Source organism: Limulus polyphemus, unplaced genomic scaffold (assembly GCF_000517525.1).
Source record: "Limulus polyphemus unplaced genomic scaffold, Limulus_polyphemus-2.1.2 Scaffold1547, whole genome shotgun sequence".
Lineage (NCBI taxonomy): Eukaryota > Metazoa > Arthropoda > Merostomata > Xiphosura > Limulidae > Limulus > Limulus polyphemus.
The window spans coordinates 62,464-74,903 of record NW_013667157.1 but is presented as its reverse complement, the minus strand read 5'-3'; the positions used below and the strand labels follow the sequence as shown (position 1 = coordinate 74,903).

General features: G+C 31.8%; 1 protein-coding gene across 3 annotated transcripts in view; it reads right to left on the bottom strand.

The window, feature by feature from the left end:
* Positions 1 to 11,591, bottom strand: part of LOC106464038 (constitutive coactivator of PPAR-gamma-like protein 1 homolog) — a 47,785-nt gene extending 36,194 nt beyond the window's left edge. For all 3 annotated transcript variants that reach the window (XM_013924145.2, XM_022391700.1, XM_013924146.2), the window contains exons 1-2: positions 10,793 to 11,591; positions 1,374 to 1,541 (exon numbers count right to left, since the gene is read on the bottom strand). In XM_013924145.2, coding sequence (XP_013779599.1) covers positions 1,374 to 1,541; positions 10,793 to 11,437 — 813 coding nt within the window. In that variant the 5' untranslated portion in view covers positions 11,438 to 11,591. The remainder of the gene's footprint in view (positions 1 to 1,373; positions 1,542 to 10,792) is intronic.
* Positions 11,592 to 12,440: the final 849 nt, after the last annotated feature.

Here is a 12,440-nt window from a genome sequence, read left to right as displayed (position 1 = left end):
GGTTTTTGAATTTTGAGCAAAGCTACACGAGGGCTATCTGTGAGAGCTGTCCCTAATTTAGCAGTGTAAGACTAGAGGGAAGGCAGTTAGTCATCACCACCCACCGCCAACTCTTGAGCTACTCTTTTACAAATTAATAGTGGGAGTGATCATCACATTATAATGCCCCCACGGCTGAAAGGGCGAGCATGTTTGGTGTGACAGGGATGTAAAAGGGAATATTTTGGTTGAAAATTTTTGTTGCATTTTTTTGGATAAGGGTGACATCCAGTGGTCATTTAATGTACTTTCATACATTTAAAGTGTTTAATTGTACACTAAGTATTTTTTCCACTTAGTTTGTACAGGTAAAAATTTCTTGTTCATCTAAAATGTTCAAATTTTTCACACGCACACAAACGGCCACTTGTATAGATTTAACAATAGGTAGATAATGTAGATAATCTGATTATTTGGTGTGATATGTCTTGGTATCACCCAAAGCCTTTCTATGGAAAAGAATGTTATACAACTATGCTGATTTGTATGCTATATACTTTATATAGAGCATTTCACCATGTGGCAAGCTCCGAGACATCAAGAATATATAATTTTTACATTAATTGATGTTACTCTATTCTTTATACAGTCATTACACTCTCCCAGTCTTAGTCAGGTTTTCTGCAGAACTTCTCTAGCATTTCTAAAGTAAAGATTTCTCTTCTTTTAGAGAACGGAGCTGTCTCACTTGTAACTTTGATTACTTTTGTCATCTGTAAAGTATTTTTTTACACTGTTTTTGGTCTCTTTCTTTAAACTTAGTTAAATTCTGTGTAATATTATTCATAGTTATTATTCTTATATGTAGTATTAATCAGTGTATTTAAGAATACCACATTACAAGTTTTTCTTATTTGAAGAAACGAGCCAAAGCACTATATGTTTGTAAGCATTTCTCGTTTCATCCTGCTTTATTTATTTATTTTCATCATGTACTTGGTTTTTAGCAAAATGAAACCACTATATTTTAACTTCCAAAAGATCCAAAGATACATACACATATTGACATTTATTTATATAGAATTAATTAACTGGGTTTTAAGTTTCACGACACTACTGTTTTCATTTTTATAAAGAGACCCTATATTATTGAAAAACATTAACATGTTTGCAAATACCGTATTGAATTCAGCTTCTACAATGTATCCAGATAAAACATACTCTTATACTTATGACAATCAAAACACACATACATTTATATACTAACAAACAAGAAAACGTTAATGTGTAATTTTCAGTCATAACTAGGTTGCTTTTTTATCGTAACAGAATCGCAGCTCTTTTCTAGATTAAAATTTGTTACCTACAAAATGAGAAAATCAATATGAACTAACCTTCTCTTTTGGCTGATCAGGACAAAGAACGTGGTAGAAAGGTGTCAGATCTTCTTCACTCAGTAGGTAATTTCCCAAAAGGGCAGCAAACACACAGAAACGGTTAGGATGAAGATTCAAAGTTTTGGCTACTTCATCAAGTATGAATTCTTTTGTTTCAAGTGAGCCCTTACATAAACATAATAACATCACATTCAACCAATATTGTACTCCAACAGAATAATACTCTTCATAACCCTTATGAAATTCTATATTTAAATAACTGTAACTATTATAAACAATAAAACATTTCCTATGCAATGATACTAATTACATTAAGTTCTGAATAAAGCAATTTACCAACACAACTCAGAACTAAAGCTTTATTGAATAACTAATATAGATAATTTAATATACTATTCCACATAGGTGTATACAAAAGCATAAATAAAATATTGTAGGGATTAGGAAGCTACCAATTTGAAATAATATGAAACCTACAAGAAAATAATTTTTTTTTGTCAATATTGTTTACTTTCTGTTGATCTCTTATCTTGAAAAATAAATCTCAGGTAAAGAAATCAAAATACTTTGTGTTACACTTTATCCTAGGCTTCAATTTTAGTTTTAGCACACCTGCCAACTTCCGCCAAATTTGTTAGGAAATTCCTGCATTGAAGAGTAAAGGATAGGTCATTGTCTCAACCATCTTAAATTTGTCATGATTTTCCTAAATTATTGGAATATATTGCTTTCGCTAACCATACTCAGTAAACTAAATTAAGCTTACAAGTATGAATGGAAAAGGCAAAATAAATTTAAGTAAAATACAAAAAACAAAAAAGAGAATCATTTTAAAAATAGACAATAATCAGGTAGCAGAGTAAATCATCAAGTAAAATTAGAGGAGGGACAGCAGGAATAAAAACATATAATACTGCTTGGAAATATGGATTCAAGGATTGGAAAAAGAACAAGGAAAAGAATATGATGTGGAAGAAAACAATGGTATGAGACAGATATCTATAACATGAATGGAGAAAATCCAAGATCAAAAATTGAGTAAAGAATGGAAATGGCTTGTGAAATTTTGTGGATCTCAAGGATAAGGAGTTAAGTTGTGTAAGTACTTTATATATATTTTAAGTTCATATTATATCTAGTTAAATTATTGTAATTATAAAAATCAAAATTTCTGAAAAGCTTAAAGTCTAAAAGAATAAATTTGATTAGAATTCTATCCAATCATTTTAAGCCTTTTTTAAAGCTCAGCTTTATAAGTAATTGCTCAGACTACAGTCATCATAAAAGTGGCAACAAAGATTAAAGTAATAAAACCACCAACACAAAAAGAAAATCACTTGAAAACCAAGATGTAAAACATTATTTTTAAAGGATCATAAATTCTTAACAAACATAAACCTATAACATGGAATGGGCAAAAATTTCTACAGTTGTTAATAGTAACTATTTGTCTTTTTTGTTTAACTTTATTGGTGTCACTACTGTTATATGTGTTAATCTGTCTAGTTTTTACATTACTAACATTTCACCTAGCACTCATACAAAACTTGACTGCTGTAATGATGTCCAGTTGTGGTGACTTTAAAGTATTATGTTACTTAGAAAACCTTTGAATTGAGTGTCATAACATTTCCATTAATGTGGAAATATAATAGCATACTAAGACCACAGTTGGCCCATAGACAAATGCAGCTCCCCTTTCTCCACAATTTCTTTTTTTGCATTGAAATTCTACCCATCAAAACAACCTTTTGACAAGTATAATGCTTTTAAAATACTACAGTTGTCATAGCCAAAACAACTACTGATTTTGCCCTTCTGCAACTAGTGTACAATATATCTTTATTTAGGTATCCTCACATATTTTATAAATGTCCATGCAATTTCTACAAAACATTAATCACATCCACAGTCAATGAAACCAATGGAAATTAAGAAGCTGGCAAGTTAGTGAAACACTGATATTACTGTAATAGATTTTTTGCATGTATTCACTTTCATTTCTTTTGTTTTGTCATTCACGTTAGATTTACTCTTAATACTTAAACCATCATTCTCACAGAAACTTTTAATAAACTTCAGAGTACCTGAATACCACACAGTTTTCAAATTAAACAGTTATCTGAGAACACTCTCAAAAAAAAAAGAAAAAAAAGAAGCATTTCCACTGTGGTCCCCTTGACACCATGGGAACACAGGCAAATGCTTACACTGCCTTTTGGTTAATCCAGTCCTTTTACTACAGCAGAAGTGCAGTGTACAGTTAGTTGACTGGACAGCTGAAACAACATATCCTGATCTGAAAAGAACTTACTGAAACAATTTTTGTAAAATTACAGTATATAAGATGACTCCTGGTAACCAGCACTACATTGGAAGATGACTCTGGATGACCAGTGCTACATTGTAAAATGACTCTTGGCAACCAGCGCTACATTGTAAAATGACTCTGGATGACCAGTGCTACATTGTAAAATGACTTGACAACTTGCACTACATTGTAAAATTACACTTGGCAACCAGCACTACATTGTAAAATGACTCTTGGCAACCAGAACTTCATTGTAAAATTACTCTTGGCAACCAGCACTATGTTGTAAAATTACTCTTGGCAAACAGCACTACATTGTAAAATGATTCTTGACAACTAGCACTACATTGTAAAATTACTTTGACAACCAGAACTACATTGTAAAATTACTCTTGGCAACCAGCACTACATTGTAAAATTACTCTTGGCAACCAGCACTACATTGTAAAATGACTCTTGGAAACCAGCACTACATTATCTTGACAAATTGGTTTCAGCAATATGTAATTTTATAAAAAAGGGAACAGACGTTTAACTGCAAAGCTTAACATTTACAAACACAACATTGGTTTTCTCCATTATATATTTATATTTTTCAAATAACAGTGAATGCATTAGCCCTTCAAAAACAATATAAAACATTTCCATACATGCTTAGTAAAAACTGTTCCACGCTTTACAATATGTACAACATTTCCACACATGTTTAGTAAAAACTGTTCCACGCTTTACAATATGTAAGCAAATCTTACTTTAACCTGATCACTGAACTACAAATGTTGAGTTAAAGTATGCTAATAGGTATTAAAGTATTCTAATAGGTGGTCTTTCTCTAACTAACTAAATGAAGCCAAACTGGGCTCAGAAAGGCATCTCTAATATCTGGATAATAAAACAAATGACTGAACACATCAGATAAACTTAATTCTAATAGTCTAGGAACAAGTCTAGGTTGAGATTTCTAATATTCAAGGTACTATTATCAAAAAATAAAATCATCCAAAGAATCCAACAAATAACCTGATTAACACTAAGAAGTTTGAAAAACCTGAATCATATCACCTCAATTGCAAATATTTTAGCTTTTCTGAGTAGAATTATGGAAAAAAAAATTAATATTGATCATCTACCATTATCATGACACAAGCTAAATTTTCAAAATTACAAGAGGCCTACACATAAATGTTTATATTTACTGTATTAGAACTAATAGTTTATTTTTACTAATGCTTTCTCAAAAAAGTATTAATTTCATTTTTGCCTAATTTTCCATCATTTCTTGAACTATCTTCCTTTTTATTAATTTCAGCTTATTTGACAAATGTACTGAATATCTGAACAACAACAAAAAAAAAGAACTGATTGAAAGCAGAAGACTATAAGTATGTTCATACAACTCTTTTTTTTAGATTTCAGGTTTCATAAAACTTCATTACAAAAAAATACAACTGTAACTTGGCACGTAGCCAAAACTACCTTTATACACTGTACACACCTGTATTTGAAGAATAAATATATAATGTCACAGCTTGTTTGTGAAAATCAAAAACATTTTTATACAGTGACTGGTTATGTTAAAAATGTGAAAGAACATTATTCTGCATCATAATAACTTAACCATCTGTCATATTTATTGAAAATAAGCTAATAATAAACAGTTACGAGTAAGTTTCCAGAGGAAATTCATACATGATGTAGATGTATTCTATAAATGTTAAAAAAATTACTTCATAACAAATTTTGTGCAATTTGTTTTTATCAAAATAACTGTATTGTTCTGGTACTACCATCAACAGTCAGTAATATAATGATTCACATAATCTTGCTTTTTTTACTGAAGTAAAAACCAAAATAAACATCTGATAGCACTTCTACTATGATAAATATACAAATTTCCTGTTGTTTGAGCGTAAAAACACCTTACTGATAATAAGAATTAAAAAAACATTTAGAAAGAGAAAGGAGACATACAGTCATCCATGCTTTCAAATTCACTCCGTACGCCATCAAAACGAGGAAAAAGGTAAAACATTTGCATTTTCAACATTTGAAAAGGTTTAACACCACACACTACCTCATGACATACTTACCACAAAGGACCATTTGGTCCTTTGAAACTGTCCCTCCAAACCAACTGTTATGAAAAAGTAAAAACTTAAACCCAATCTTTACTTTTCACCAGCTTTGTACAAGGCTACAATAACCATGTTGTGATATCACTCTAAAACTAGCAGAGTCCCACAAAATATTTGCAGTCAAATTAATATCTTTATTGCAACAGTACTTTTTGAAATATAGGATTTCTAAAATAATACAAAACAATTCTAATCACAGACACTGAAATCTATACGTCTACTTGTCTTAGGCCTAACATTAGTTAATCCTTTATTAAGTACAGCCTATATTTGATAAAAAGATAAATTAACACTAGCTTTTGTATGTCTTTTGCTTTAGTTTAGTTAGGAACAATACTTAATACTATCAATAAATAAACTTACAATGTTATTCTACAACCTAACATTAGACCTTTTTAAAAAGTTTAATAAGTTTTTAATACATTGTACAAAACATATACTAGAATACATTACACCTGCCTTTTTCATTGAAATGAAGTGCATAAACAAGCACATTAAAATAGCAGTGTGTGCACACATTTTCAGGGCAGACCAAAACTGACCATTATTATAACAGATATTATGCCATATAGAGGTTTGTAACCCATGAAGAGGTTTTCTTGGCCACTAGATATTGGGGAAAGACAAAAGCAAACAGGAAATGCTGCAAAGTAAAACTAGAAAGTGCAAGTACAGCTCCCAACTAAACATCACAAGATACTTGTGACTGGTATGAGAGATGACCCAAATGAATAGCAAAAGAATAGTCCAGTATAAGATGACCAAGAAGAGACAAACTTGGTAGCCACTGGAGAACATTTATTTTTTTGTGGAGCTATACATCAGTAATATCATTTGAACATTATATTCAATTAGATATTATCATTTCAAGGTATCTGTTTTTAGCTTCAAGATATACAGGAAGCTTGCTGCAATACAAGGACTAAGAACTAATGACTCTACTGCTGCATGTAAACTATAGGATGTAAAAGGCTTTGTTTTGGCCAATCAAGGAGTAACTCAATAAGAACTAATGACTACTTCTGCATGTAAAGTACAGGATGTAAAAGGCTTTGTTCTGGCAAATCAAGGAGTAACTCAATAAGAACTAATGACTCTACTTCTGTATGTAAACTATAGGATGTAATAGGCTTTATTTTGGCAAATCAAGGAGTAACTCAAAATCTCCCTGAAAAATAACAACCGAAAATAATGAATAAATCCATTCCTAACTCCCCAGATATTCATTCATCGACCCTTTTCTTTCATTTGCAGCCTTGTGGTACTGTAGATGGCAGTTTGTTCCACACATAATAACACAAGTGTTTATTTCATATAAGAAGTAGTTTAAAAACATTTGTACCTTGTTCCAATGACATAAACCTAAAAGTGTCATTTTATTTAAATAAGTTGCATACATATAGCATCAGTTAATGATTGAAATTTGAATAGGTTTATTTCAATTTGAAATTATATAATAAGATTCAGTGTGCGTATGTGTGTGTCATATAACCCCTCCAAAACTGCTGGTCACATCAGTTTCTAAGTGGTGCTAAATAACTCGTCTTAGCACCCAAGGTTTGCATAAACATAAATATTTTCACTCACCCTCTTAGGGTATTTTGCAAAAACATTTTTACGGAGATTCCCCAAAAGCAGACCCCAAATTTCGCATTGATTTACATTACAGCATGTAAGTAACTAGGCCTACTAAACTTTAATTTGGTTAAAGAAATTAAATTTGCATTATAGCAGCAATAATCATTAAACAGAAATAATGTAAAATAATAGTTCAAGATTGTCTGTGTATGTGTGTCATGTAACTCCTCCTAAACTGCTAGTTGCACCAATTTCTAAGTTATACCAAACGAATTGTCTCAGTCCCGAGGTTTGTACAAATGTAAAACTTTTCACCCAACCCCTTATGGAACTCACGTATTTCTTGAAAATACTTTCACAGGGATTCCCTGAAAGCAGACCCCAAATTTAGCATTGATTTACATTAGAGCACATTAATAAGTAGGCTTAATAATTACAGTTCATAACTTTGTTAACAAAATTAAACTTGCATTATTGCAGCAATGATCATTAAATGGAAAAAGTGCAAAAGTCATTACAGTGGCCCTGTAAATGTGGGTTATAGGCATACGCATTCATAATTATCAATAATAAAAAAATAATTTGGAGAATTCACACACCTAGTAGCTGCAAGTAAGTTACCTGGAAGTAATATTTCTGTAGTGATAAAAATAATTTATCAGTATAATAAGTTCTCTAAAAAAAGAGATTCATAAAAATTTAGAATTACAAAAAACAACAACATGCAATTCATATCAATTATATTAAGTTCTTGAAAACAGTGATTCACATTACAGTTATTGGGTATTACAATAAAGATATCATGCATTAATAAAACAATTACTGCCACTTTCTTAAGTTGAACAAATATTTAGCGACTGACTAATGATGTAGCCCTTAGCACAAATAATGGGCAAGGTAGGCCTAAGTATTGTCTTTGCAAAACTCATTTCATTAAAAAAAATTAGTGAAATCCTTTTTTAGGTTGTGAGAGCCATTGTTGTGTTAGTCATTAAGTGAAAGCAAGTAAAAGCTGGATGAGCATATTACTGCCTAAACAGGACATTTAAATAGCACTAAATGTTATATCTCATTCAATTACTATAACTCTTTCCAAATATAATTAGTGAAAGTTATTTTCTAATCTATTGTAGTTTTTTTTCCCATAATTAATACTTGAAACTGTTAGTACTTGGTGAAACTCCATAAACTACAAAATTGAGAAAAGCAAAGACAATTGTATATTTCACAAATATTTCATTTATAACAATCATGGTTTCACCACTAAAAACCTTTACTGGTGAAACCATTGTCATAACAAATAAAATATTTGTGAAACCTTCTACTAGTCATTTGTCTGCAAGATCAAAATACAATAACAAAGTAAACCCCAACAAATGGGGATACATTTTCCTTGGACACAAATATTCAAATCAAAAGTAATTCTTACCATCCCACCATCTATTATAATAATACTCAGTTGTTTTTGTATCCTGAAAATACATGCACACCGTACTATCTAAATGCCTATACGTGTGCACTTCATATCAATGGATGTAAATGAAAGGTGATTGTAAATACACTTTAGTAGACATTTTGAAGTATCCTCGCAAACCTCCAGGATTTCATGAACCCCAGTTTGAAAAATGGTGGTCTATAACGTTCTTTATTGTTCTCCATATTACATCATTAAACAGTTACTCCTTGATTGGCCAAAACAAAGCCTTTTACATCCTATAGTTTACATGCAGAAGTAGTCATTAGTTCGTATTGAGTTACTCCTTGATTGGCTAAAACAAAGCCTTTTACATCCTATAGTTTACATGTAGATGTAGAGTCATTAGTTCTTATTGAGTTACTCCTTGATTGGCCAAAACAAACCCTTTTACATCCTATAGTTATTCTTGAACTATGAATTCAAACTCAATCTTACATTTTTTAGCAACATGCTGCTTGCACTTTTGAGTTGCTGATGTGTTTATTTTAATTCTTACATACAGCATTAAGTACCTGTTCATTGAACTACATTGTGTTCTCTACATAAATAGATTCTAAAGACAATGCATTAATGCCAACTAAAGGATCCATTTCATTGAGTACACTCATAATATACAATGGTTGTCATATATTTGCCTTTTAATGATCCAAATATCCTTGGTAATGGCATCCATATTTTTTTGTGTGTGTAATGTATTTCGAAATTTGTATGCCCATACAATATTTGCTGACCCAGAGATTTTTGTTTTTATGTTGTAGAAAAACTAAAATAGATCTAGAAATATTTCTTTTTAATTAACGTAGAGGAAAACTGAAAAAAGCCAAATGCCTTATGAAGTGTGTCACTCAATGTTAATCAATTGCCCCATCCAGTAAAATGTATGTTGGTCTGAAGTTTCTTTTGTTTGCATATAATTAGTTATGATAATTATAAGGAAGAATTAGAGTAATTGGATGACATTGGTAATTCAGTGTTAACTATAAGAAAAACTACAGCAGATTTGATACAATTATTTGATTATTGTAGGTAATAAACGGAGTAAGTGAATGACAGGAAAAATCCAAAACTGATTTTGAAACAATTTTTTCTCATTGTTGTAGGGGAGAGTTGGAGTAATTGAACAAAATACAACAGGTAGTACTTATACTATTTAAGTGCCCCATCTGGGTAAAAATATGCTGGTCTGGAGAATTTTTTGATACTACAGAAAAACTATAATAGTATCAGGGCTGGCCTTATGACAAAGATAGCAAGGACCCCTGCACAACCTTTTATTTATTTATTTATTATTATTATTATTATTATTATTATTATATGAGTGATTACTGAAGATGAAGATGCAGAGCTCAAAAACCACATGGTTGACCCATAAATGAATACACCAATCATCCTGTTGTACAATTTCCATCAATTCTATAGCATTATCAATTAATGCTAACAGTGGGGCTAACACACATCTTACCCACAGTGATTAAGGATAGCTCTGCTGATCATTATAGGGGAGAATGGACTACCCGAATGACATCCGACAGGTCCGGGTAATTATATACTCAGCTTCGCTATTAGCCATTTGCTTATTAACATAGGACCAAAAATAGTGTTAACAGCAAGGGTATCCAACTGAAGAAACAATGCATTCCAATCTATTTGTAAGATTGTATGAAAAGTATATGTAATTCAAAAAACTTCTAACCAGGTTGGTTTTTAGCTACATCCTAACTTCTAAGTAGGTAGCTTGCTCTGATCAGAAGTTAATATTAACTTATTAGTATTAACAAACACTTTAAGACTAATATATTATTATTATTAATAACTCTTAACTGACTGGAACTGGCAGCCTTCAGCTAAATTAGCCAGAATTAAAATTAAGTTATTTCATTTTATCATTTATAAATTTTATTATGTCTGCCACTACCTTGTATGTTAGTTTTAACTGTTCAGATGAAAAATATCTTGGTGGGTCAAAAATTGCATATTCAGCATCTTCAGCCATGATTCCGTGGAAGTTATTTTCTCTGCAGAAAGCAATAACTTCTTGGTGATGATCGTCTATAGTACACACAACTGTGACATTAAGATGTCGTAAGGCCATTCTCAGGCATGTGCGTAAGCAAACAGGTGGAATCCACCAAACTTTCGGCGGTGGAGTTGCCTTAAGAGCCACGTGTCTGAGTACTTGATTAACCTTCTTTCTATCCGACTGCTGTTTCTTCACCCACTCCTTCATACGATGCTGCTCGAGTCCGCCATTGAAGAAAACTGCCAGTTCGATATTGTTGCTTTGAATAGTCTTGATAAGAACTGATATGAACTGGACCATTCGATTCCATTGTCCACCACAAACCCAGTCAGAAAAAAATCCTCCATAAAGTCTGTCTAAGCAACATTCACCATCAACTACTAAGCACAGTCGGTTGCATAATAACTGATTTCGGAAATGGCCCCTCACACCACCGACACAGCGAACACCAACACTGCGTGCGATCTTCAACAGATCAACCGGTACGCAGGCACCAGGACAATGAGTTTCAATAAACTGTTGTAACGACTGGATTCCCATGCCTCAACTTTCAGCAAAATCAACTACAAATTATTAATGTTTATCGTGAGAGGTGAAGAAATTATCACAAACAATTCTACATGAGGAAATATAGGGAAATAAGTCTACAACCTTCACCTCACATGTGCTTTCTCACTTAATACAATGAAATACGCATGCTCATAGCGATACTCCCACTACAAAAAGTAAAGTTTTCACAGCCCTCTGATAACTCACAGTCAACGCCATCTAACGATACGAAAGGTAATAATTAAATAAACATAGACAGAAATTTGTTTATATTTAAATATTAGCATTACACATCAGTACCGATATCATACGAAAGCTGTATATTATAACAAATACACAAAATCAGTCGATTGTATGCAAATTTACAGCTGTATATGTAACGTGAGCGCATTATGCTTATTATTTGGAATTTACATTATCAAACATTACCCCCTTTTATCTTTCGTCATACTTGGATAATATGTAAGGCTAATGACTGACTTATTAATGAATTCCATTAGTCAGATACGTTCAGCCAAAATTTTCTTAATTTTGGTGCAGGTGTTCTGCATGTAGTTTAGTATTCTTGTTAAACGGATGCACAATTTGTATAAATAAAATTTAGATTTAATTATTCACTTGTGGGGGTCTTTTTTTTTTTTTGCTGTCCACTTTCGATTTATTATCTGCATATCATTCCTTGAATCTGCGTTTTGCAAATACTTTTGGACTTATTTGTCAGTTATCAGTGGACGTAATGCCACATTTGTACCATGACCAAAGGATTTGTTATTTTGCACTTTATTTTGAACGTACTTCTTTTTCCGTTTGACATTCTGGTTCTTGTGTAGTACGCAGCCACACAATATGCATTCTATCTTCTTTTATTAACTTAGCGTCTCTCAGAATTCTCCATTTAATCAGATCCTAATGTTTGAGCCACTTTATTTCTAGTTATTTCTGTTTCCTTGTTGTTCTTTAGCACAGTGCTTCTCAACTGGGTGAATGAGTATTG